The 24,549-nt window shown below is 52.2% G+C and overlaps 1 protein-coding gene and 2 long non-coding RNA genes across 5 annotated transcripts; 2 read left to right on the forward strand and 1 right to left on the reverse strand.

Moving 5' to 3' along the window:
* Window positions 1-461: 461 nt before the first annotated feature.
* LOC120323703 lies at window positions 462-7,774 on the reverse strand. Of its 3 annotated transcripts, none has more exons than XR_005564451.1 (3): window positions 7,209-7,774; window positions 1,574-1,728; window positions 462-1,499 (listed from the first exon to the last, which is right to left on the reverse strand). It is a non-coding gene; the product is annotated as an uncharacterized LOC120323703 (long non-coding RNA). The 3 variants fall into 3 exon arrangements; XR_005564452.1 differs by having other exon boundaries at window positions 462-1,468; window positions 1,574-1,743; XR_005564450.1 differs by having other exon boundaries at window positions 1,574-1,743.
* On the forward strand, window positions 6,506-13,428 carry LOC120323702. The gene is made up of 2 exons (XR_005564449.1): window positions 6,506-7,365; window positions 11,349-13,428. It is a non-coding gene; the product is annotated as an uncharacterized LOC120323702 (long non-coding RNA).
* Window positions 13,429-13,736: 308 nt separating this feature from the next.
* On the forward strand, window positions 13,737-18,852 carry LOC113998333 (P2Y purinoceptor 4-like). The gene is given in 9 exon segments (XM_039383715.1): window positions 13,737-13,832; window positions 15,366-15,527; window positions 17,513-17,540; window positions 17,896-18,105; window positions 18,108-18,207; window positions 18,209-18,318; window positions 18,321-18,629; window positions 18,632-18,733; window positions 18,839-18,852. Coding segments are annotated over 9 exon segments (1,131 nt in total).
* The last annotated feature ends 5,697 nt before the right edge of the window (window positions 18,853-24,549 follow it).

Raw genomic sequence — 24,549 nt, forward strand, 5'->3', positions numbered from 1 at the left:
CACTGTCAGGCATCCTCACACTTGTGAATGCTCAAAAGCATCTGCTCCTTGGCAGAACACCCTGTTCTTAGTGCTGTGGGTGCTGGATCCCTTGGAAAAGCGGTTGGGAACAATGGATGGGTTGTGGTGCAGATGGCTGGAGGGAAGATGGACATGGAAAGGAGTGTCTGACAAAGGCTGGAGCAGATGCTGCACAGCAGAAAACTGAGTTATCCCTCTCCAAGAGACTTTTCTGGCAGAGCTGCTGCAAGCTGCAGGCTTTGGGTTAATTCTGGTGAGTTGTGCGTGGTGGGGGGTTGGGTTTGGGATGTTCCCTGTAAATGAGGATCCCCTTATCCCCAGCTGCTCGGAATGAATGTCTGTCTTTCGCTTTGGAAGAGTTGCACTTAGCCCAGAAAATGAAGTGACACGAAAAATCTTGTTACTTCCTGTCCTGGTTTCAGCTGGGATAGAGTTAATTGTTTTTCTATATCTTTATTTTCTTCTCAACTCCTTTTGCAGACTAGTTCAGCCATTTGAGGGTGGAGAACAGCCCTGATTTTGCCTGTAGGTGGGTACAAGGGTATTTGCAGCTGCTGCAAATGCTGTTTTAGCTCTGCTCCTGCTGAGGTTGTCTCAGTTGAAGGGAGGTGGTGTTTGGAGGTGCCCAGCAGCAGGGCTGTGTGGGGCAGGAGCTGTGCCCTGGTGCTCTGTGTCTCTCCAGAAGCAGAGAGGACTGAGCATGTGGGGCAATTCAGAGTTCCTGGCCTCTGCAACCCAGTTCTGATGGATGGCACACAGATACTGTTCCATGTTTCCTTTTGTACAGTGGTCCTGGCATACAAATGCCCCTGTGAATACAGCTGTATCCCTGGGGAGATGTCCTGGTGGAGCAGCTTTTCAGGAGCAGGAAGTGTTTCTGCAACTGTCTTTGCAGCTCTGATAGATCCTGCTGTGACCTCAGAGCTCTCTGCTCTCTCCACCTTCTTTCTGACCTTTATTTCCTGTCCAGGCTGTTGTGTGAGTAAGGACTGAGCTCTGCAGGGCTTGTGTGTCAGTCCAAGCTCCATCCTCATGTCTCAGGCATGCTCTGGTTATCCTTCCCAGCACCAGAGCCAGGCTCAGCCTTAAAAACAAGGGCAGATCAGCTCCTTGGAGGTTCAGGTGGGTGTAAAACATGGATTGAGAGCAGCTCCACTCAAGGTCACTCAGTGTTGTCACTCAGTGCTGAGGACACACCAGACAGGGCTGCGGCCCTGCGGTTGCTCCAGGCTTTGCCATTCCTGGATATCCTCTGCATTCCCTGCTCCTTCCAGGGCTCTTCTCTGTTCTTGCCCTCTGTAGTGCAGGAAGGACCATCAGCAGATTGAGGAGAATCCATTTAGCACGTGGAGAGCACACTGAAGATAAGGAGGTCAGTCCAGCTGGAAGGATAACCTCTCAGAAAGCAGCCAAACCATCTGTGTGGGTGGATTTTGGCCTGCTGGACCTGCCAGGGGAGTTTGAGGAGAAGGACAAAGCTGAACGAGTGGATGCAGTGAAACCAACTTCCTTTTCTTGCAAAACACTTGCACAAGGGGCAAAGGTGTCTCACCTGGGCTGAGGTGAGTCCTTGTGCTGCTTCTCCTCCTCAGCAGGGCCTGTGCTCAGGAAAGGGGGAAAGCACCAGTGTTAGAGCACAGCTCCACCTCTGCGGGGTGAGAGGCAGCCCAGCAGGGAGGGTTGGTGTCTCTCCTTCTTCTGCAGGTCCTATGAATGAAAGTTCTATGTGGCAAGAAATGAGAAAGATCAACTCCCAGACTGGTTTGGGTTGGAAAGGACCTTAAAGCTCATCCAGACCCACCCCCTGCCATGGGCAGGGACACCTTCCACTAGCCCAGGTTGCTCCAAGGCCCCTCCAACCTGGCCTTGGACACTTCCAGGGATGGGGCAGCCACAGCTTCTCTGGGCAACCTGTGCCAGGGCCTCCCCACCCTCACAGTATTTCTGTGATAAGTCCTGTAACCAACCATCCAGTTTGAGTCAGACTAAACCCGTGCTACTTCTTGTTCTGTTATCATAAAACCCAATCCAGAACTCAGAAGACAATTATTATTACTTTAAGTTTTAATATTATTTCTTGCCCTCAGACCAGCATCAATTTGCTGTGCCCAAGCTGTGTTGCCTGATGAGGGTTAACAACACAAAAGTGGTGAAATGTGTATAAAATCCTGGGGGTGAGTCACTAACACTCTGATACAAAGCAATCGGATGATTAAGAGTACAAGTTTCATATTGCCCTTTTTTCAACCACATTTGTAAGTAGAAACAAGTGAAAATCCTCAGAAGAAACGTGTCTCATGGCATCTGTTCTTTGTCTTTTAACTGTTGACTCCTGTCAGCTAATGGAAGGTGCTGACAGACTCTGCAATGCCTCTTTTGCCTTTTAACTCTGAAACTCCATTTTCCTGCCTGCTGGGAAGGCTGAGAGCTGCTCTCTCCTGGATTTGTTGGCAGTTCTGTGTCCACTTTCCTCCCTCCTTCCAGATCTGTTTGACTTCCGAGCTGGGGAAGGGAGCACTGGTGTGCTGGGAGAGGAAAGGCAGGGCTGTGTGTGCAGGTGATGTTTGTTCCCCTGAGCTGCACACGAGGCCTCTTTGGAAATGTCACTGGTTGGTTGCTTGTGCAACAAAGCCTGGGTAGCAACAGCAAAGCATCTGGTCCAGTAGGTCACAGCCAGTTCCCAGTTTGTTCCCCTCCCAGTGAGCACTGTGGGCTGTTTAATCTCTGCTGAACAATCCCATAATTGCAGAGGGATTTTTGCAGGCGGGTTCCTTGAAGAGCAGCCAAAGGGAGTTTGTTTTCCATCTCACCCATCCCAACAGGACAACACTCCAGGGCTTTGGCTGAGGACCAGAGTGTGGGGGGATGCAGGAAGCACCCCTGCAACTACCAGGGTCCTGCCTGGGGGGTTTGAAGACCCCAGACCTCCAATCCACCTCGATCAGTGCTTTATCTAAGCAGAGGGACTTGCACTTGCAGGTGTTTGTGGCCTGACTCTGCCTGGGGGGGGGGGGTCACTGCACCTTCTGGATGCCACAGGAATTTTGGACCATGACCCCATGGCCTGTTGCAGGAGCTGCTTGTCCTGATCTTTCAGTTCAACGTGTGTGTGGGAGGTTTGATGTTCCCAGAGCTATCCTGCTGTCTGGAGGGCCCCAAACAAGAGGACCCCAGATCTCTGTCTTTCCAGTGAAGATCAGGAGTTCCTTCTGAAAAGCCAATAATTGCAATAAGTCAAACACACAGTTTAGGTCAACCCTGACTTACTGCAACAAAACAATTATTGCTGCCTTTTTGTGATGCACCCTGGAGATTGGGAGAGCTCTGGGTCGACTGTGAGCCTTAGGGAGGAGGAGTTTCCCGTTTTGCAGTCAGTTACACCACATTCCAAGTGGAAGAATGAGGCAATGGGTGCTTCCCAGGAGCCTGGAGGAAGGTGATCTTTGGTGCTGGAGTGTGTCCTTGGGGCTGCAATGGATATAAATACTGACTGGCACCTTCCACCTCTGTTTCTGAAAAGCTCTTTAGCAGTAAAGAGGCTTAGATTGTCACCCAACACCGAGGGAAACAGGCCCTGAGGAGCAGAGTGACACAGTCCTGTTCCTCAGTGTCCTTGCTCCAACAGTGCAGCCCAAAGGAATGGGAATGCTGCAGCAGCCAGGTTTGCAAGGAATGAAGGGCTCGGTGACTACACAATTATTCTGGGTTTCTCTTCCAGCCCAACCAGCTGGACTGAGCCCTGGACAAAGGAGCTTGGCCTCATTTCCACCCTGGTTTCACAAAGGAATTGCAAACCTGACATGCTGCTGCTTAGGAAAGAGATTTTGTCAGTGCTCTGCTCTGCCCCATTCCCTTTGTGTCAGCTCCCACTGGGAGTTGCCACAGTTGTCCTCTCTGTGGGTTTCTGCCCCACCAAAACTGGGATGGAATGTTTTGTATCCCAGAGCCTGCTTTTCATTCCCTGTTCTTCAGAGCCTGCCTGAATTCCAGGCTCTCTGACACCACCTCAGGTCCTGCTTCCCTCTCCTTTCAGGCTTGGGGAACTTTATTCCATGCCACTCCTTTCACTCGGCCTTCAGCCAGATTTGACCTACTTGTTGTTTCTGTGGAGTTGTCTGAAAGCAGCAGGAGAGAGAGGGGATGGCCCTGAGGAGTCCTGGCTCTCCATTACAGCAATGGACAGCTGGAGAAGCAGATCAAGGCTCTGCTCTGCAGGTGAACTCTGTTTCACAGGTGCCTGTTATGTGATAACCTTGTATACACATTTTATTGGCTTATCTGTGGTGTACTGATGGTTATCAAACAGGGCAACAGCCCAGCTCTTGATTGCTCCCAGCTCAGGAAGCCACGGTGAGTTTGCAAAAATGCTCCTGGACTCCACTGAGAGGACCTGAGCAAATGGAGGATCTGCAGAGGTGCTTCTGCTCCCACCAGACTTCTCCAGCACAACACCAAGGCTGTGCCCTTGGGCTGAAGTTATGGAATCACAGCATCCCACACTGGTTTGGGTTGGAAGGCACCTTAAAGCTCATCCAGTCCCACCCCCCTGCCATGGGCAGGGACACCTTCCACCAGCCCAGGTTGCTCCAAGCCCTGTCCAACCTGGCCTTGGACACTTCCAGGGATGGGGCAGCCACAGCTTCTCTGGGCAACCTGTGCCAGGGCCTCCCCACCCACACAGGGAAGGATTTCTTCCCAATATCTGATCTAAATCTACCTCCAGGCTGGGGAGGCAGAGGGGAAACACCAACAGCTTTGTGGGAGACCTCAGGGCACCCCCAGCTGTGACAGGGGGCTGTACCCCCTGTACAGCCATCACAGGGGTCCCTCAGCAGCATGGCCAGTCCCACCCTGCTCTGCCCTCCCAAAACGGGCTGCAATCACTTCAAATTCTAAATTTTTGTGACTCATTTGTCAAAGAACTTATTGCTCGTGACTAGTCACGGTTTGGAAACAGCTGCTGTGTTTTGGGCTCTGACAGTAACTCACGAGTTTTGGCTTTTCTGCCCTGTGTAGTATTAAGTATTATTTTTATTCCAAAGATGGAGCATCTCTCACAATCCTGAGTAAGTTGTTTTGAGTTATTCTGCTGTTTTTACCCCGGTAATTTCTCTCCTTTGACTCTGTGTGAAAAGCTGCTCCCCTTGGAACAAAGGAGTCACGTTGGCTTTACTCATCAAAAATTGCATATGTATAAAATCCCAGTGTTGTCCTGAGCCTGAAATCCCTCCCCACGTAGGACTTGTACCACACACTGGAACCCATTGCCTGCAGCCTGGCAACCGCCTCCGTTGCCATGGGAACGGCTCCACTATCCTTCCATGGAGAACCTCAAGAATTCCCATTTTCCGAGCTTTTAGAACACCTCCAGTCCTGGCTTGTTTCATTCACTCCCTCCCTCCCATCCATGAGATCTTCCCCTCCCAGTTTAGGGAGTTACTCAGCACTTGTGGGACTCCTGAGGAGTTGGCTGAAGGGAAGTCACACAGCACTTTGAGGCACAGCTTTATCTGGGATGCTGGTGCTGCCCTTGGGTTTATTTCCTGTGCAGATGTATCATGTAATTAGCATTGAATGTGTATTAGATTTGTACTTCACAGAGAACTATAAACTGTCAGACTTCTGCACACTTTTCTGCACTTACAAAGGGCAGAAGTGTCTGAGAAACCTCCGACCTCAAGGGTTAAACCCCCAAGTGATGTAACCTGGGCTGGGGGAGAAGCAGCTTCCTGGTGGTGAGTTTGCTGTGGGATGGTGTGTGATGGGGTCTCACACCTGCCCTTGGATCCCACTCCCCAGCATGTGCAACCCCATTCCCCGTTGGAGAGCAAGCCCGGTGGTCCTGGTGGTTGTGCAGGAGCTGTGGGGGATCATGAGGGTCGCTGGGTTTGCCCCTCCCCTGGGCACTTTTTTTGCACCCAATTGGCACAACTCTGTTAAGCACAGGTAGATTTTCTCCTGACAGTTATTTATTGAGAGCTTATTGTTTCACTTATGGGAAGATTGCACTGGAATAACATGAATTTTGAGCAAGATGGTCTTAGAGACACGTTCCTGGGGGTATTTTCTTTACTTGGTTTACACAAATGTCTAAACAAGGCTGGGTTTTGCTTTTATGCAGCTAGAAATTCCAGGCACAGGTCCATGGGGGAAGGAAGGGAGAGGCTGAGGGGATCTCAGGGTGGTGAGGCCCTGGCACAGGTTGCCCAGAGAAGCTGTGGCTGCCCCATCCCTGGAAGTGTCCAAGGCCAGGTTGGACAGGGCTTGGAGCAACCTGGGCTAGTGGAAGGGGTCCCTGCCCATGGCAGGGGGTGGGTCTGGATGAGCTTTAAGGCCTTTTCCAACCCACACCATTCCATGATTCCGTGATCTGATGGCACAACCAGATCTCAGTTATCCAAATCCTGCACCTCTAAACAGAAAGAGCTGGAAGGGCCGGGAGAGGAGCCCTGGTGTGGAAAGACTGGATGATGTGGCATCAGGTTTCCTGCACATCAGGTGCCAGTCAGAGCCTCACCGAGGGGGAAACAGCAGCTGAAGATTTAGGTGAGGAATAACAACAACGAAGAAAACAAAACAAGAGTGTGAGAAAACCGAGGAGGAGGAAAAAAAATTTTCTCAGCTGCAAAATACTCAGTAACACTCCCAGTCAGCACTGGCTCGGTGCATCCCAAAATCCAGAGACACTGGGAAGTGAGAGCTTGGAGAATCCCGAATCACTGACTGGGGGTTTGATTTATTCTTTGCAGCCAGACAGTGCTCTCTCCCTCTCTCCCTCTCTCCCTCCCTCCCCTCCCTCTCTCCGGTGTGCGGGCACAGCAGCCACCTCTCCCCCTCCACCAACCAAAGGGGGGGGGGTGCTCCTGCAATAAAAGTGTGGGAAGCTCATGGCTGCGGAGTAATGCAGACAAAGCACGAGGGAGAGGGACCCAGAGGGCCGGAGCCCCCGGAGATGTGACCCACCCCGCGGGAGGACGCGTCCGTAGCCTCCGAGCCGTGTTTGTGCTGCCTCACGGCGATAGACAGCGGGCTCGGATCCCCCCGGGGATTTCTCCGGCGCTAATTCCCTCCGCACAAAGCCCAGCCTGCCGGGCTGCTCTCCAGCAGCAACCTTTGCATCCCTCCAGCTCCCCCCGAGCCGCAGGAGCTGCTCCCCCCGGCTGCTCCCGAGCCAATGTCACCTGTACCCAATGAAGCAGACCCCGAGGTGCCACGCATGGATCCCAGGATTCTTATTTTCCTTCTCTACGTGATGATCCTTCACGAGCTGGTGAGTGGCTGGATGGAGTACCAGAAGCAGATGGCCAAGCCAAAGAAGCAGGCGGGTCCAGTTTGGTCCTCGAGGTGAGTTGATGCCTATTCTGGTCCCAAAGGTGCACAGCCCAGGGGTGTTTTGGGGGGAAACGTTGTGTGTGTGTGTGTGTCAGTCCTTATAGATGTGTGTGTGTGTCTGTCTCCTCTGCTGGGTGAGGATTAAGGTCTGTTAATCCTTCGAGCCTGCATTGTCTGAGCATCCCATGCATTTGACACACTTGCAGATAAACATGCCTGTAACTGGGGTTTTTTTCCTGTGGAAATGGGCTGTAACTCAGCACATTTGCTGTGACTCAGGTTCCCAAACACCTCACCTGGAAGAGAAAAATGTGGGCAGCAGAGGAGCTTACACTTCATGCATGATATTCATCAATGAGGCACAAACCTCCAGAGACTCCTGCAATCAGAGTATTTCATGTTAAATCACTACTGTGCATGTCACTATCTCTCCGTCTCCTCCCACTCTCTGGGCTGTGCCCACTACACCAATCCCTTGTTTTCTGCCCGACAACAAAAAAGAGCTGGAGAAATAAGGACATAAACAAAAAATGCTGCATGTCCTTAAAATTCAGCTCTGCTTCTGTTCACATCCCGCTCACATTTAACGGGGCAGGGGTTGGCTCAGCAGTGTTGGGGTCCTGTAATGAAAGATATCCTGACAGCTTCCATCAGCTGTGTGATTACAGACTTGCACCCCAGGACCCAAAATTCACCTCCTGCCAGATTTCAGGCCATGGCACACCGACACCTCGTAGCCTGGGACCTGAAAAGACGCCAGTGACCCAGTTTGCTCCAGGTCTGATGGCTGCAGCTCGAGTGAGCTCACAGCTCACTCCTCATCCTAATCCTCTGACAGACTTCATTCCCAGCAGCAATTCCTGTGCCTGGTGCTGCACAAACACCCCCCAAAGGTGTCTCCATAGACAAGACCCCCCAGGGAAAGCAGCGGAGTGAGGAAGCTCCCGGGGCTGATGGAAATCAGTAGCCAGCAGCTCCCAGCCTCTTCATCTGCAGTTCAGGGATACGTTCCCTGGCTGGGTTTCCAGACCAGCAAAGCTGAGCTGCACCTTGTACAAGTGAAATGATTAGCACTGGGAACACTGCCATGGGTGGAGACAGTGCAGAAATAGCTTGAAAGAGAAGGGGCTGGCTGGCTTCTGATTGAGGTCAGAGGCAGATTTCATCACTGTCTTCAAGGCAGAGTGTGCAGGGAGGACTTGGGACACAACTTGCACTGAGCTCTGGGGCACCCTGATGCAAAAGAGAAAACCTAATGGACTTATTTGATTTACTAGAAGCCACCAAAAAAACTTGCATCAAGCAGCCAGGAAAATGTGATAGGACTGGGTTTTTTTTTTTATAGGGAACCTAAGGGAATTAGACATCCCACCAAACCCAAAAATCTCTAGGGGCTGCCACCTCACCCAGCCTCATTTGGGAAGGTGGGACCAAGCCAGATGAGTTGTGCAGAGACCCAGACCCTGGAGGCATCCCAGCCCTCTCCATCTGAGCTGTCCCTGCTCCTGCTGCTCCTCTGGCTGACCTCAGCCAGCCTGGGAAAGCAGAGCCACCAGGTCTGTCCATGTCACATGAATCCTTCACATGTTGCTCCATAAACAGGTGAAGCTCTGTGACCCAGAGAACTGGAAAATTACAGGATGAACTGGGATCCTTTCAGTGGAATTAAGATTGTCCTGTGTGGACACCCTGGTTCTGGTGTAGCCTGGGCTCACACCCCCCCACTGAGTTAATAATGCTGAGGTTTCTTGATTGCTGAGCCCACAAGGCCAGGTTTCCAGTGCTTGGAGAGCACAGCTGGAGCCAGATGTTCACCCTTCAGTATAGTCTTGGGCTTGGAAAGTGCTCAGAAATGGTTGCCACATCTGTAGCCTGGCTGTCCATAGAGTCCAAGCCTTGGCTCAGCAGTGGGATAAAGGTTCCTGATGCCTCACATCAGGTCAGGAGCAGCACAGCACAAACCCAGCACCTGCACCAGGGTGACAGCAGGGAGCCCATCCTGGCTCAGCTCAGCCCTGCTGGCAGTGGCTGTGGGTGCCACCTCCAGCCAGGAGGGCACTGGTGTGATCTGTGACCTGAGGGGTATTTTAGGAAGGATTTACAGGCATTGCCAAGGCAGCCACTCAAAACCTTCCTGTAAGAGCTTAACCCTGAGGCAGCAGCAAGGCAGAGCTCCTTGGATGAGATGGAAGTGAGGGCACAGCTTCCCAGCACAGCCTGGAGCTGGGCCAGTGCTGTAGAGGTGAAGCTCCATCTCCTGCCACAGGGCCTGAGCTGCCACCTCTCCGGCCTGTTAGGAGTAATTAACGTGAAAACCAATTAGGAAATTAAGTTATAAAGCAGCAGGCTAATTAGGACATGAGAGTCCTCTCTCTTGGCTGCAGCCTCAGCCCAGGCAGATCCTTTTGTGGCTGTTGGATAGTAACAGGCTCTCTTGTGAGGCAGCTTTTTCTCACATTCACAGCTTTTCCACAGCTCCCTCTTCCCCCGCTCCTGGAGTGGCTGGCGGCTCCCCCGCCCCTGCCTCCATTCATCAGCCTCCTCTGGCATCCCAAGGCACTGCTGCTCCCTGCTCTCCCTTCCTCCAGTGCTTAGATCACAGAATCACAGACTGGTTTGGGTTGGAAGGGACCTTAAAGCTCATCCAGTGCCACCCCCTGCCATGGGCAGGGACACCTTCCACTAGCCCAGGTTGCTCCAAGCCCTGTCCAACCTGGCCTTGGACACTTCCAGGGATGGGGCAGCCACAGCTTCTCTGGGCAACCTGTGCCAGGGCCTCCCCACCCTCACAGGGAAGAATTTCTACCCAATATCTGATCTAACCCTGCCCTCTGGCAGTGGGAAGCCATTCCCTCTTGTCCTGTCACTCCACTGCCTTATCCCAAGGGCCTCTCAGGTCTCCCTGGAGCTTTCTCCTCTCCAGGCTGAACACCTCCAGCTCTCCTAGAGCAGAGGGGCTCCAGCCCTCAGAGTACCCTCTGGCCTCCTCTGGACAATGTTTATTGACAAAGTCACTGGGAATCACAGGAGGAAGGTCTCTGAGCAGGATCTGGAAAGAGGAGAGATCTCCAATCACCAAACCCAGAGATCACCAAGGCACAGCCCTTTCTGCAGGGATGGGGACAGGACTCCATACAAATGTCACTCCGAGTTCCTCCAGAACTGTTGTGCCCCACCTCACCCCCAGCACTGGCAGCACAACCTGCACGTTTGCTGTGCCAGTGTGCAGTCTTTGCAAATCTAGATATGAAAATGGGGAGTGAAGGTGTCAGCCAGGAGGGCTGAAGGAAAGAAGAGCTTGGGACACAGGGCCTGGAGAGAGGAAAAATGCCCAGGACAAGTGGGCTGGAGTGTTCAGTCACCCCAGAAGAGCCCTGGGTGAACACAGCCCTGCTGGTCCTGCAGCCCAGCCAGCTCCATGAGACTGTCCTGGGCATCTCTGCACGGCTGTGGTTGGTTCATGGCGTGGTTGGTTCGTGGAGTGGTTGGTTCACATCCAGGATAACCCCCCTGAGAGAACATGGACTGAAACAAGGGTGGTAAAATCCCAAAGAAAAACCAGGACTGCACATTGTTTGCTTTAGGGGGTTTAAGGAAAACTTCTCAAAGGTATCTGAAGTTTTGGAGGGGTTTGTTTTCAGTGACCCACCTGGAGAGAGGGGACAGACCATGGGGCTCTCATGGGCTGTCTGGGGGGTTCTGAGCTCACATCTGTGCACTTGAAGTTCAGCAGCTCTTCCCAAGACCTCCAGTAGCTGGGACAGGGAAGGTTCCTGCCACCACTTCAGGTGCACAGGGGAGGCTCAGCCCTGGGGCTGCAGCTCAGGCACCTTGAGCATCAGGATCTGCAGCAGGATCCAGCACTGGCCCTTCTCTTAGCTCCAGTGGTAGTGAACCAAAATTCCCTGTCCTTTCAGGAGCCTCCCCTGGACGCAGCAGCTCTGCCCCAGCTCTGTCCCACCCCAGTAACGATGTCTCACTTTGTTCCCCCACAGCAATGCCACCAGATCCAGCCCCTCCAGCTTCTCCAGGCCCCTGGTCCACTCTGTGCGCAGGGAGAGGTACAGGGACTGGAGGAAACCGGGAAGGATCATCCGGAAGGCGTGAGGAGGGATCTGTTGGGAGCGTGGGGAGAGATGGCTGAGCCGGAGGAGCCACCCCTCAGGGTCTGCACCACCTCACCAGCCCACACAGGAGCATCCCCCAGGCACTGCAACCTGCAGCTTTCCTCACTGAGAACACACCACTGAGGAGGAATGAGCCCCTTCCTCCTGGGAATTCGTCCCTGCAGGGTGAGGAGCTGCACTGGAGACACCTCAGCCAGCAGCAGGATCACCCCAAGTGGCACCTTTGCCACCCAGCACAGTGAAGTGACTTCTCTGCTTCCCAAAGGGTTGAGTGGGTGGAGAGCAGATTTCCTGGGGGGGGAAGAGTGAAATTTGCTCCTGCAGGGGCAGCTCTGGGAAGCCTCCAAATGGTTTCAGGCTCCTCTTCTCCTGCTCCAGGACTGCGTGGCCAGTAAGCCTCAGCTCCCAAACTGACTGGAAAATCTCTGGTGTCCAGTCTGTCACCGCTCCCAGGAGAACTCACCTCTACTGGGACACACAGAGCTCATGGCACTTTGGGAATGCTGGCTCCCCATTAAGTCTCATGCACTGAGAATCCCTAAATTTTTTTCTGCTTTCCTTCACGCTTGTTAAATGAGTTACTCTGGGCTGGAAGGGGGAAAACGCCCTGAACCAGTGACTCAGAGTTATGCCACCAAATGCAATTTACTGCAATGACCTTGTAATTAGCTTTCCTTGGAGCATTCCCAGCAGTTGAGCCGAATAAATGTAAGAGCCACTTTCTAATGAGCAGATAGATGGGGAAGGAATACAATATTGCTCTTTTTGAGCCTGCAGTTTGGGCATAAAATTCAATTTTAGAGGCAAAATTCTGCTGTTGCATCCTGCACCTCACATAGGCAGGATGGGAATCTTGGAGCACTGGAGGGATTCTGACTCTGGGCTCTCACAGCAGCTGTCCATGGCAAAACTGCTCCTTATTTGCTGAACATAATGTTTGGCTCAAACACAGCCTGTTTTTCTCGTTGCCAACCATTTATAAACCTGACTCAGGCTCACAGACACATTATCCAGGAGCAGACAGGGAAGGGAGTCGGGATAGATTATGCATTCATTACCCAGAAGTAGCCACCAGATACATTTGCACATTTGTCTGCTGCTCAGTTGTTTGCAAATTGTTCCTGTTGGTTGACACTGTGTTTGTTCAGTCACCCAGGGCTGGAGTCACCTGAGCTCAGCACCCAGACCCAGGTGCTGCAAAGAGGGGAATGGGAGGGGGTGTGAAGTGACTCCTATGAAGTTAAACCTCACAAGGAAGCTGCCTGAACTGTGCTCTTGAAGTTCCCAATCCTCTATCCCAAGTAGGATAAGTAACTCAGATGTAAACCTCTACTTTCACATGGGGGAGATGAAGTTTCTGCCTTGAAGTTGATGCCTCGTGTTCAGATGTGTTTGAAAAAGGAGCAAGAAGTGGCAGTTAATGTTTTCTGCACATTTCAAAGCATAACCCCCCCGCGAAGTTGTGCCTCAGCCCTGTGACACTGTGACACTGTGGCTGTCCCTGAGGCCTCCACGGCCTGTCCTGATCCCTGCAGGTACAGCCAGAGGTGACAGCAACAGAGGGAGAAGGTGGCAGGAGGAAGAACATTCAGAAAGTGTTTCTGGGGGCTGGGGGACTTTGCTGCCCTGGAGTTGAGTGTGAGGGCGGACGCGTAGCTGGATATTCTCCCTGCTCTTCTGCCAGAGCCTGTGTGAGTTTGCTGGGAGCACTTCCTGTGGAAAAAGGGTTTAAATGAATTACTCCAGTGGGACAGGATGGGACTGGCCTCACTGACACGCTGGGCTCCTCTGTCCTCAGTGGGGCAGACAGACCTGAGCAGGGACAGATGGACCTGACTGGGCAGGAAGGGTGAAGGGCCTGGACTGCTGTGCTCTGCTGATCACATGCTGGGTTTATCCCTGTAAATATCATCATGTTTCCTTCCAATAAACTCTTTTCCACACGTGGTGTTCAGGTTGTCTCTGTCCTCATTCAGCCCTTGCATCTCTGCTGGTTTTGCTTTTCCCGTTCTGGAGCCAGCGAAGGCGCCGGCTGGGAGCTGCTGCTGTGAGGGCTGATCCAGCACGGCTGGAAGCATCTTCCACGCTGAATTTATGGCACAAATGTTTGTTCTCTCACCCCTTATGCAGAGGAACCCTTGATTGCAAACCAGTCTTATTTTCAGGTGGCTGTGGGTTTGCTCTGGTTTTTTTGCAAATGTTCAGGGTGCTCTGAGCTCTGTCAGAGAAGGTCCTGCCCAAGGAAAACACCTCTGAATGGGAGCTGGTGGTGGCAGAGGGCTTGGGATCCACCAGGCTTCAGTGGTGTGGACCCCCAGAGTCCAGACCCTGCAGAGGCTCACCTTCACTGTGGTATGTGCACAATGGTCTGGGCTGACTGAGGGCCCAGGGTGAGGAGGGCACAGCCAAGGGTGGCCCATGTGCTGAGGTAACTCCAGCCCCTGGGGGTTTGGGTCTCATTCCGTGCACTTTCACCCCTCAGCACCCTTTGTCACACATTTATTCCCCTTGCAGGGGAGGTGGGTGACTTCCTCCCCAGGAAGGGCTGTGCTGTGACATCATGATACACAAGGAATGGCTCCAGACAGGAATTCCCAAGAAGACACCCCACATGTGCTGTAACCACACAGAACCAGCACAGCCGCTGCACTGAGCTGGGCTATTTATTACAGAAGAAGACAAACGCCCCCAAAAGCCTAAAAAAGGACATGAAGCAGCACTTTCTGGGCGCCCTGTGCAGCCCCTTGCCCCAGTGCAGCTTCCCCTAAGGCCCCCCATGGCAGGGAGTCACCTCGTGTGGCTTCAGGTGCTGCCATCCCAGGGCAGGAGGCTGTGGGATGTTGGCTCTGCTCAAAATAGTCTCTGTGGGCTGCACGCAGACTAAACCACACTTTGCTTAGAAACTTCCTTTTTAGCTTGAAATTCAGTTTGCAGCCCTTCCCCAGAGAGCCAGGGAAAGCCCCTGTCACCCCGGAGCTGGCTGCCCACAGGAGCACCCAGGGGGGCTTGGAAGCATCAAGTTTTGACCATCCATGGATTAACTTTCCTTCAGGGACTGTTTCCATCAGGTCCCAAGGAGTTCATTGGGATGGAGCATTGGGATTTCACCCTCTGGGCTTTTAATCTCAGCTATGGATGTGTCCTGCCTTACAAAGCAAAGGTGGTGGCAGTTTCAAGGTTGGGCTTGGACCAGAACACTTCTGCACCCACACACCAGAGATCATCTGAACATCTCAGTGAAACCCTTTGGGGGTTTCCTTTTGCCTGGAAAAGAAGCAGGAAGGCAGTTTCAAAAATTCCCATTTTCTGACCTGCAGAATGATGCTAGTTTGGACTGTTTGCTGTGACTTGGGGACACATCTCCCCATCCACAGCTTCTGATCCCACCAATCTGCAGCTTTTACTGAGCCTAAAGAGTAAACAGCACCCAAACCTGCTGGATTGAAATGCTGCAGCTGAGATCTCAGGCTGGGGGGAGTACAATGGGGGGGTTGGTGTCAAACTCTGCCTGTGATGTTACAGCTACACAAGATTAGTGTCTGCAGTACCTGGAAACCCCCCCTGACTGCCCAGCTTACCCCACCTGGCTCTGCCACAGTGGTCACCCCCCTGCTGGTGTTCCAGTGGTTTGGGAAGTGATGTCACCCCAGCCCTGCTGAGCTCTGCACCCCTCGATGCTTCCTGCTGGGGCTGGACCCTGCTCACTGTGCTGGGTGGGGTCACACAACCACTTCCCCTGCACCCTTGCAGGGTCTGTGCTCCACTCCCCAGCACCTCCTGACCTTCCCCTGGGGAGAGCAACCCCGGAATCTCCTGCTTTTGGAGGATTTTGAGCAAAAAGTCCAGCTGTTCTCATGAATCGGCTTCTGCTTTTGCTGCCTGCAGTTCTCTGAGCTGCTGGAGTTTCACTGCCGAGCTCTCCTTTCCACCATCCAGCCAGGGGGTCACCGGAGGCTCCTCCTGCCCATCAGCTCTTCCCTGGGGAGTCTGAAGGAGCTCCAGTGCTTCTGCTGCTCTGCCACCGGCCTGGCCCTCCGGGAGGACGGGGTCAGTCTCCCCCGGGGCTGCGTGTGAGGCTTTATTCGTGTTATGTTGTAACAGGAACCAGCTTCTAAAGGTGAAGCTCTCCATGGGCGTGACCCCACCAAACGCTGTTGGGGTTTGTAAGGGCTGAGACAGGTGAGGGGGTTTTATACACGAAGGGCTCGGAGCTGCAGGGCTGGATGTGGGTCCTGATTCCTCCCTTTCACATCCAGATTAGCTCTAATTATGGAATCACAGCATCACAGGCTGGGCTGGGTTGGAAGGGACCTTAAACCCCGTCTTGTTCCAAGTCCCTGCCATGGGCAGGGACACCTTCCACTAGCCCAGGTTGCTCCAAGCCCCGTCCAACCTGGCCTTGGACACTTCCAGGGATGGGGCATTTCTCCTGCTGTTCTCCAGGCAAGTTTGTGGCTAATGGTTTGTGTGATTTGCCTTCAAGTTACATGAAAATTAACTTTCTTTCCCCCCTTGTTTTGCCTTGTTAAGTTAAAGCACATTTCAAATTTTGGAATAATTCTTAGGTGTTTTCTTCTTACCTCTCAAAATTCCTCCTCTCACTCACAGTACAGATCCTCGGTCTCTTTCATTACGAAATTATTACATCTATTAAAACTCGTTTCCTACAGAGTGGGCATTGAATCCAGACTATGGCTACTGGGGAGGAAGGAAGGTTTCCTTTTGCCTGGGAAAGAAGCAGGAAGACAGTTTCAAAAATTCCCATTTTCTGACCCTGCAGAATGATGCTTGTTTGGACTGTTTGCTGTGACTTGGGGACACACCTCCCCATCCACAGCTTCTGATCCCACCAATCTGCAGCTTTTACTGAGCCTAAAGAGTAAACAGCACCCAAACCTGCTGGATTTCAATGAAACCCATGACCTTGTATATTCTTGTCACCCTGAGCTGGTTGTTGCCACCACAGTGGGTCTGTTTTGGGCAGAAAAGAAAGGATCCCCTTGTTGCCAGCGTGGCTGCTCTCTGGAATGGGGTGGGATTTCTGCAGCTCTGTGGGTGATGGTGCCATAAGGCAGCAACAAAACATTATCAAAAAGGCTTTAATTCAGAAAGGTTCACTTTTTAGGAAAAATAGGGAAAGACAGAGGAAAGCAAACATGTAATGTCTGCCTTAGCCCCCTCTGTGTTAGAAGCCACTGTCCTTTGCTGATGTTTTAGCAAATAATAATCAGCCTTCCCTGACCCCCTGGCTTTGACTCCCAGATTTACCAAAATGGGGGTTAAAGGCTGGATTAAGGAATTGACACCCTGTTTCAGCCAGGCTTGGGCAAGCCCTGGTGAGGACAAACTGGTTCTCAACACCTCCTGAGCTGTTCAAGCCCCGTTCCTTCCTCAGCCCCCCTGGAGCACACAGGAAGGGGCAGTTTCAGTGCTGGCTGAAGATGCCTCTGTTTAAAAACACATCAGCTGTGACAATGCCTTCAGGCCTGTTTCCTCCCTGGGACCTGTCCCTCATCCCTTGGGATGTGGTGCAGAGCTGTGGCTGCAGCAGGACAGGCTGAGAGCATCATTCCATGGAGCTGGTACCCCAAAGTGCCCTGAGCATTTTGGGGAGGTGCTGGGGTGGGACGTGGTCATACCCCAAAGGCAGAGTGAGCAGTGACTGGCACAGGGGCCAGAGTGTAAATCCAAGTGCCTGAATGTAATCCCAGGGATCTGATTTCAGGATCATCCCCAGGTGGATGTGAGGCTGCCAAAAGGCCAGGGAGATGTTTTACTGCTGGAAAGTCTGGCAGCAGGAGAAGGGAGCAGGTCAGTCAGGCACTGGCTGAGTGTGCTGTAACCATAAGCTGGAATCATGGAGTGTGGGGAATGCTGGGGTCTCACCAGGCATTTGAAATGCAGAGACTTTTGGAGCCAAGCAGCAACAGCACCATCTGTGTCATCTTCCTCCATCAGCAGTTAGTGGTGGGGAACATTTAAGCTGCTCCCACTGTTCCTGTGTAGCCCTTTCTCCTCCCTTTGTGGCACAGTTGGAGGATGTCAAGCTGAGTGTGACAGGTTGGAATCTGATTCTCACGAGGTTGTATATTTGTGTGTGAGAAGCAAGACTTTGGCTCCTTGAACCTGTGGAGGCCAGGATCAGTGATCATTGGAAAACCAAAGCAAGACTTTGGGCCTTTGAAGGTGCCAGGATAATATGTGGAGGCCAGGATGAATCGTGATCGACTTTTGGCCACAGATCTTCAGGATCAGGGATCGTTGGAAAACCTCCCTCTGCTGCTTCAGCCCCTGTTGCCTCTGACCCAGCTCAGCCTAAAGGTGATGAGCTCGGGGGCTTCTCTCTTCCACCCCACCCCTTGCAGGTCAGCACAGAGGGTTCTCCTGAGTCCTCTCTCACCTTCATGAACCCCAGTGTGGACTGAGTGTCCAGGGGCTGCACCCACTGTCCCTGCCCTGGGCACCCTTCTCCTGCTGAGCGGCTTCTGGATCAAACAGTGGGATTCAGGCACGATCCTGCAGTTCAGCCTGGTCCTGGGAGGTGTCCTGATCATCCCCATTGCTCCACTCAGGCTTTCCTACCTCAGCCTTGGCAACCAGTGGCCATTTGGGAAGTTCCTCTGCCAGTTCAAGTTTTCCTGCACTGCAGCATCTATTTCCTGATGTTCATCTGCATCCACCAGTACTTTGGTGTTGTATGGTACAAGAGCAAGTCCCTCTGCAAGAAATCTGGAGAACCTGTGCTTGTTCATCTGGCTCATCCTCTTTGTCCCAGGGTTGCCTTTCTTCTTCCTCCTCAAGACTTCAGTCCCAGGCTCAACAAAATGCCTGGATATTCATGTATTTTCTTCTTCCACACCATAGTTCTTGTTTTGCTCTCTTTCCTCCTGTCCTTTGCCATTTCCCTGATTTGTGGAGCTCTGTTGGGAGCTGCCACTGCTGCAGCAGCAGGGAAAGCTCCAGAGGCAGCAGAGGAAGAGCAGGTCTCTGCAGATGATTGCAGGTTTCTGCAGATGATTGCAGTGTCTCTGGTGGGTTTTGCCACCTGCTTTGGCTCCCTGCACATCTGCAGGACCACTGGCATCCTTGTGAAGTCCTGTGGCATGTCTTGGCACCTCTTGCACAGAGGAGCAGTTGCCTCCAACATCAGCTCATGGCAAACACCTGCCTGGATCCCCTGATTTATGTGTTTGCCAATGTTTGCCAATGCCAAGGGAACCTTTCTGACTCATTTTGCAAATGCTGGGCACCAAGTGAGTGTGAAAGGTCCAGGAACCACCCAGGACACTCCTGGAAGATCCCACGGGGTGGCTGCTGGAGATCCAGACCCTGAACTTCCTCCTCCTGTTCTGTCCCAGGTTCCCAGAACTAAAGTAGCAGCACTGCAGGAGTTCCAGGATTTCTTTTTGTTCCTCCAGTGCTATCAAGGGCTGTTCCCTTGGGCAGGGACTCCCTGGGCTGTAAGGAAGCTCCAGCTGGGCACCAGTCCTGCCACTACTGGTGGCTGGATCTCCCAAATGTGAGTTTTTTTACAGTGGCCAGACCTTGTTGGGTGCAAGGGGGAAGAAGAATTTACAACCACAGTCCTAAACCATGAGAAAGTTCAGTGAAAATTGCTGTGAATCTCGTGCCCAGGAGTATTTTGTGCTTTTTCTTTTCCGTCAGGAGCAGGGTCTGTGCAGGTCTGAGTCCAGCACCCCAAAACACAGGGGACAATAACCTGGTTGTCCCTCAGCCACCCAGAAGTCAGCAGCTCATGTTGTAGTGATCCAAACTGTGGGAGAGATGAGAATGAAATGAGTACTAGGGCAGGAGTCAGAGAGAGGAGATGCTCCTCTAGATAAGGCAACAATTTGGAAGTTCAGGGTTTATTTTTAGGCCTCACTGTAAACTTATTCTCTGAACATGACACAGGATCCACGTTTCACTTCCCCATCCCTCAAATTGGTCTGAGTTGTCCTTCCCCTTTCTCTCTTGTCTCTTCCAATGGAAAACCTACAGTTAACAAAGTCACTTTGTACCAGCAAAGCCAGGGTTTCTGGAAAACACTGCAAGAAGTGCTGCTGTGAGAGAATGAGAGGAGGAGAGTCCTCATCTCCCAAGAGGAGCTGGGCAGTAAGTCGGGATTTTCAACAGGGTTTTTGTTCCCAGTGCTCCACTGAGGTTTGGGTTTGGGTATCGTGGCTGTTGGCTCTGCCCCCGTGGCCACCTCTGGCCACCTCTGCAGACACAGCCTTTGCTGGCAGTGCCCTCAGGGGGGTGAGGGGGGTGCCCACCTGTGAGGAGGGTGCAGTGACCTCCCCAGCACCAAAGCAGGGGCTGGGAGGTGCAGAAAGGTGTCTTGCAGGGGTCTGCTCTAATGTAACCCAACAAATAACCTGTTTGTCTTGGAAACCAGCATCAAGGGCAGGGTAGAAGTGACTGAGAGACTCATTTTCTGACTTGGTTTCTCTCTAGTGATTAATTCCTCGATTAATCCCCACCTGCCTCACCGGGGCTGCTCTGAGGCTTCACTGAATTTGTGTCTGTCACACACCTGGCAAGCTCAGAGGAAAGGTGTTGTTCCCTGCTGGTAGAACACTCCTGTTGGATAAATCCTGTTGCCAAAGCCAGGCAGGCTCCAGAACCCTGCCTAAGGCACGTGGGTGACAGAAAACAGCACCTTGGCTTCGGGCTCTTTCCTAGAGGGGGAAATACTTTTGTGTTTGTGATCTGATGCACAAATAAAGGGATGTTTGTACATGCCTGTGGAAAAGGTGACTGTCCCTGTCCCCTCACAGCATTTGCCACAGTGCCCAGCAAACAGATGAAGTTTCATATTTCAACATGCAGCTGAGCAAGGGATGGGGAAGGGCTGAATCAGGATAATCCCTTTTTATTCCACCAGGGAGCATAACTCTAATGATTTTGATGCAAAACGCTTCTGCAGGTCAACATTCACCTTTTTATTCTTAAGTTACTGTCCATTAGTGATTCCCTCTGGACAGCCAGCTGTGAAACAAACCCAGAGTTGTTTGGGCAAGTACAGGGATGGCAAATAACCAGGAATTTAAATGTATCTGCAGTCCTGCAAATGGCTGTAGCTACATTTGAAACCCAAAACCTGCCCTGAGCACCCCACACAAATCTTATTGTCTCTCCTCAGTTTGAGCAGTTACTCAGTATTTAGTAACTTCAGCAAAGTAATTCAATTCCATGTTTGATTTAAAGGAACTTTTGGGAATATGGTTCCTATTCACTTCCTATGAGGAAAAAAAAAATCTATGAGGTTTTAAGCTTGTAATATTTTAAGGTGATTTTCTTAGGCCTTTGTGAGGTGAATTTCTGAGCTTGTAAGGGGCATGACCATACCACTCCTTGGTTAATAACCAGTAACTAGTCCTGGGTTAATCCAGATTATCACTGCTGTTAAGGCTTCACGAACAGCTCCTACCCAGAGGCTGGAGAGCCACAGCTCAGTGTTTTCAGCAGAGTCACACTTTGGGTGCAAACACTTCATTCTGCAGATTCCCTGGTTCCCCCCACGGGAAGAAACCCTTCCTCCCCCAGGAAACATCACCCCATTTGCATGTTAATCAAGCTGCACGCTGAGTGACGGGGAGGCTCCTGGTGATGTCAGAGCCCTGCTATTTCCAGTGGTCACCCGCGGTGGGGAGGAGCAGGGAAGTGGTGGATTCTCCGTCCCTGGAGGTTTTTAAGATGAGACTGGATGTGGCATCAGTGCCATGGGCTGGGAACCACAGCGATGTTGGATCAAGGGTTGGACTGGATGATCTCGGAGGTCCTTTCAAACCCGGCTGATTCTGTGATTCTGTGATTTTATGATTCCACGACTACCCGGTGTTGATGCTGCTGCTGCTGCTGCAGGGTTGGGAAAGCCCTTGGCAGGGCTGAGGGTTTGTTCCAGCGTTTCTTTGGGATCCCAGCAGTGCCAGCCTGGCGTGTGGGTGCTGGCAGAGCCTCCTGCCCGGCAGGAACCGCGGCCACTCGCCCGCATTTTCGGGTGGTGACTGGCAAAGGTGCTTCCTGCCTGTGAGCTGCCAAAGGACGAGCTGTGGAGCTGGGAAGGCACCTCAGGAGGTGTCAAAGCCCTGCTCGAGCAGGGTCAGATGTCCTCCCCATGCCCACATGGCTTTTGAGCATCTCCAAGGATGGAGCATCACCTCAACCCACCGGCAGCGCTTTGTCTAGGGCAGCCCAAGGTGCCTCTTCACAGGGCCCCCCAGTTGGCTCCATGTGCATGTTTAGGATGTCACTGGTGTTCTGGGGGTAAAAAGTGTTTTTTGGGGAAAGAAATGGGGTGTTTGGGGGAAAAAAATGGAGTTTTTTAGGAAGGAAAATGGTTTTATTAGGGGAAAAAAAGGTGGGTATTATGGAAAAGAAATCAGTGGGTTTGGGAAAAAATGGGGAGGGGGTTGGAAAAAATGGTGGGTATTATGGGAAAGAAATCAGTGGGTTTGTGAAAAAATGGGGAGGGGGTTGGAAAAAATGGTGGGTATTATGGGAAAGAAATCAGTGGGTTTGGGAAAAAATGTGGGGTTTTGGAAAAAAATGGTGGGTTTGGGGGAAAAATTTGAGAATATCTTTGGAAAACTTGTGAGGTTTTGGGAAAATTTTTTATTTTGGAGGGGGAATTGTGGTTTCTTGAGAAACAAGTGGGGTAAAACCATTTTTTTAAAAAAAATATGGGGGGGCAAAAATTGATTTTTTTTTTTAATATGGGGGTTTTTAGAAAAAATATGGGGGGTTTGGCAAAAAACTGGAGGGGTTTGGAAAAATGGTGGTTTTTTTCAGAAATTTTTTTTGGGGGGAGAAAATGGTGGGGTTTGGGGGGAAAATGTTTTTTTTTTTGAGAAAACCGCATTTCTGAGGAACAAAACTGGCTTTGCTGGGGGGAGGGGGGAAATCCCGATTTTTGAGGAACCAAGTGATGGTTTTTAAGGGAAAAAAAACAGGGAGGTTTTGGGGGAAAATGTTGGGGTTTTTTAGGGGGTTTAAAATCACATGATTTGACTGCATGGTCTTCAGAGGCACGTCCAATCTCAGCCCCTCTGGACAAATATCTCCAGGGAATCCAGTGGGATGGCCACTCCACCCAGAATATTTGTTCCAGTTGTTTAGACGAGTGCACATGTTCACCCAAAAATACTTAGTGAGTATATTAAGAATAATGAGAGTAATAGGAGTTATTCCCCTTGTGAAAGGAAAAGCACTTAAACTGCTGCTTTGTTTGATTCTTCGTTGGTGATTTTTAGATGGAAGTGGAAGTTTGTTGGTGGCTCGTGCTCAGGTTGGTGTCCACCAGGACCCAGCTGCTTTCCTGTGTGTGTTGGTTGTTGGGGTTTTCCCATTTTGCAGTGGTGGAGGGGACAAGCTGCATTTTCAAGTTTGCTTTTGCACCCAAAACAGCTGGAAAATGGACATGGGGAAACCTGCAGGTTGGTCACTCATCAGGGGTGACTTTCAAGGAGCAGAGGCTCTGAAAGGCCCTGTGTCCCCTGAGACCTGCCAAGCGGGACCTTGGTGGATTTTCCTGCTCCAAACAGGAACAAAAGCAGTTTTTAAAGCTCCCTAGTCCTGGCACAAGAGGTTGCTTGAGCCTGCCAGCACCTCCAGAGCTGCTTGCTGGTGGAGGCTCCCGCAGGATAAATATTTACAAGAGGGATTTGTGTGAAAAGGTGCCTTTGAACGTCCCAGGCACCATTTTTGGTTTGAAAACGCCACATTCACTGAAAGCTGCCCCACTGGCCCGTGTTCAGCCACACCCTGAGCTGGCCCAGGGCACCTGCTGGGGTCAGTCCCCCCAAAACTCACAAAAACCAACCCAAATCCACTTCTGCCGGGGAAGGAGTGGTCACTGCTTGCTTTTGCACCTCAGTTCCTACCTAGAAGATGATGATGTTTACTTAGTCCCCACCACATCACTGGCCTAAGGCAAGTACCAGCTAAAAAAAGCCTAGTCAAAAAAACCCAGTTCCAGCCACCAGGATTGGTGGCTCAGGGACACAGGGCCTTGAGGGATGTCCCTCCTGGGGGAACTGGAGCACCACTACTGGGCAGGGTCCTGCTGCTCCTTGCCTGCCCCAGGGAGCAGCTCAGGGCATCCCGTGCCCGAGCCCAGCCCTGTGATCCCTGCACAGCTGGAGAGAACACAAGTGGTGCCTGTGGAAAGGGAAATCAGGGGATCAGCTGCAGCTGTGCCTGTACCTGGAGGGAGAAATTTGTCTGCCTAAGGAGAAAATAACAAAAAAATGGGGTTTTGCAACCACTGCAGGGAGGTGGAGGGGGGTGAAGGCCAGGCTGGTGCTGTGCAGCTCCTGGGGCTCTGTTTAGTGCCATCTTCTCAGGAGAGATGGTCCCAGCCAGGGGAAATGCAGCTCAGAGACCACCAGAGAAACACCACCACGGCCCCAGGGCCCCTGCACCTGCCTGGCAAGGCCCCACCGTGCTGGGCCTCACTTTCCCTCCCTGCCCTCGTCTGCTGAAGGTTGTCACTGAGGATGGAGAGCTGGGTGAGGGATTTCTCCCTCTGCTTAGGGAATATTTGGGGGTGCTTATCCCATCTCAGACCATTCCCCACATCCAAGGGCTGTATCGAACCTCCATCCTGCTGCTGGGGGAGGTGTGGGTGAGGGATGGAGGGTGATCATCACCTGCAGCTGGAGGTGGGAGGTGCCCCAGGGGAGGGAGCAGCCCTGGCCAGCTCCAGGCAGCATCCTTGGGCTGGTTAGGGCTGTGGGAGCCTTGCTGGGAGCACCAGGACCTGCCTGGTAAGGGCCAAACGTGGTGTTCCTTTAGCTTTCTGCAGTGGTGGGTGATGGGGGAGGGTCACAGGGGGGCCTGTGGGGCAGCAGGACTTGGCCAGCAGTGCCCAGGGGACCGGCACTGCCCCACCAGCTCCAGCTGGGTGTCCCAGCAGTGGCTCCAGGGGGTGAATGAGCTCCCCAGGGCCACCCAGCACAACCTGCAGCTGGGTGCTGGTCCCTGGCTTCCAGCCTCCGTTACTTTTCCAGGTCCACTCTCAGGTGGGGGCTGGTGAGGCCACCAGGGATGGAAAGTGGATGTCACC

This window comes from Pipra filicauda, unplaced genomic scaffold (genome assembly GCF_003945595.2).
Source record: "Pipra filicauda isolate LSUMZ 115617 unplaced genomic scaffold, ASM394559v2 scaffold321_size1097455_pilon, whole genome shotgun sequence".
In the NCBI taxonomy this organism is placed as follows: domain Eukaryota; kingdom Metazoa; phylum Chordata; class Aves; order Passeriformes; family Pipridae; genus Pipra; species Pipra filicauda.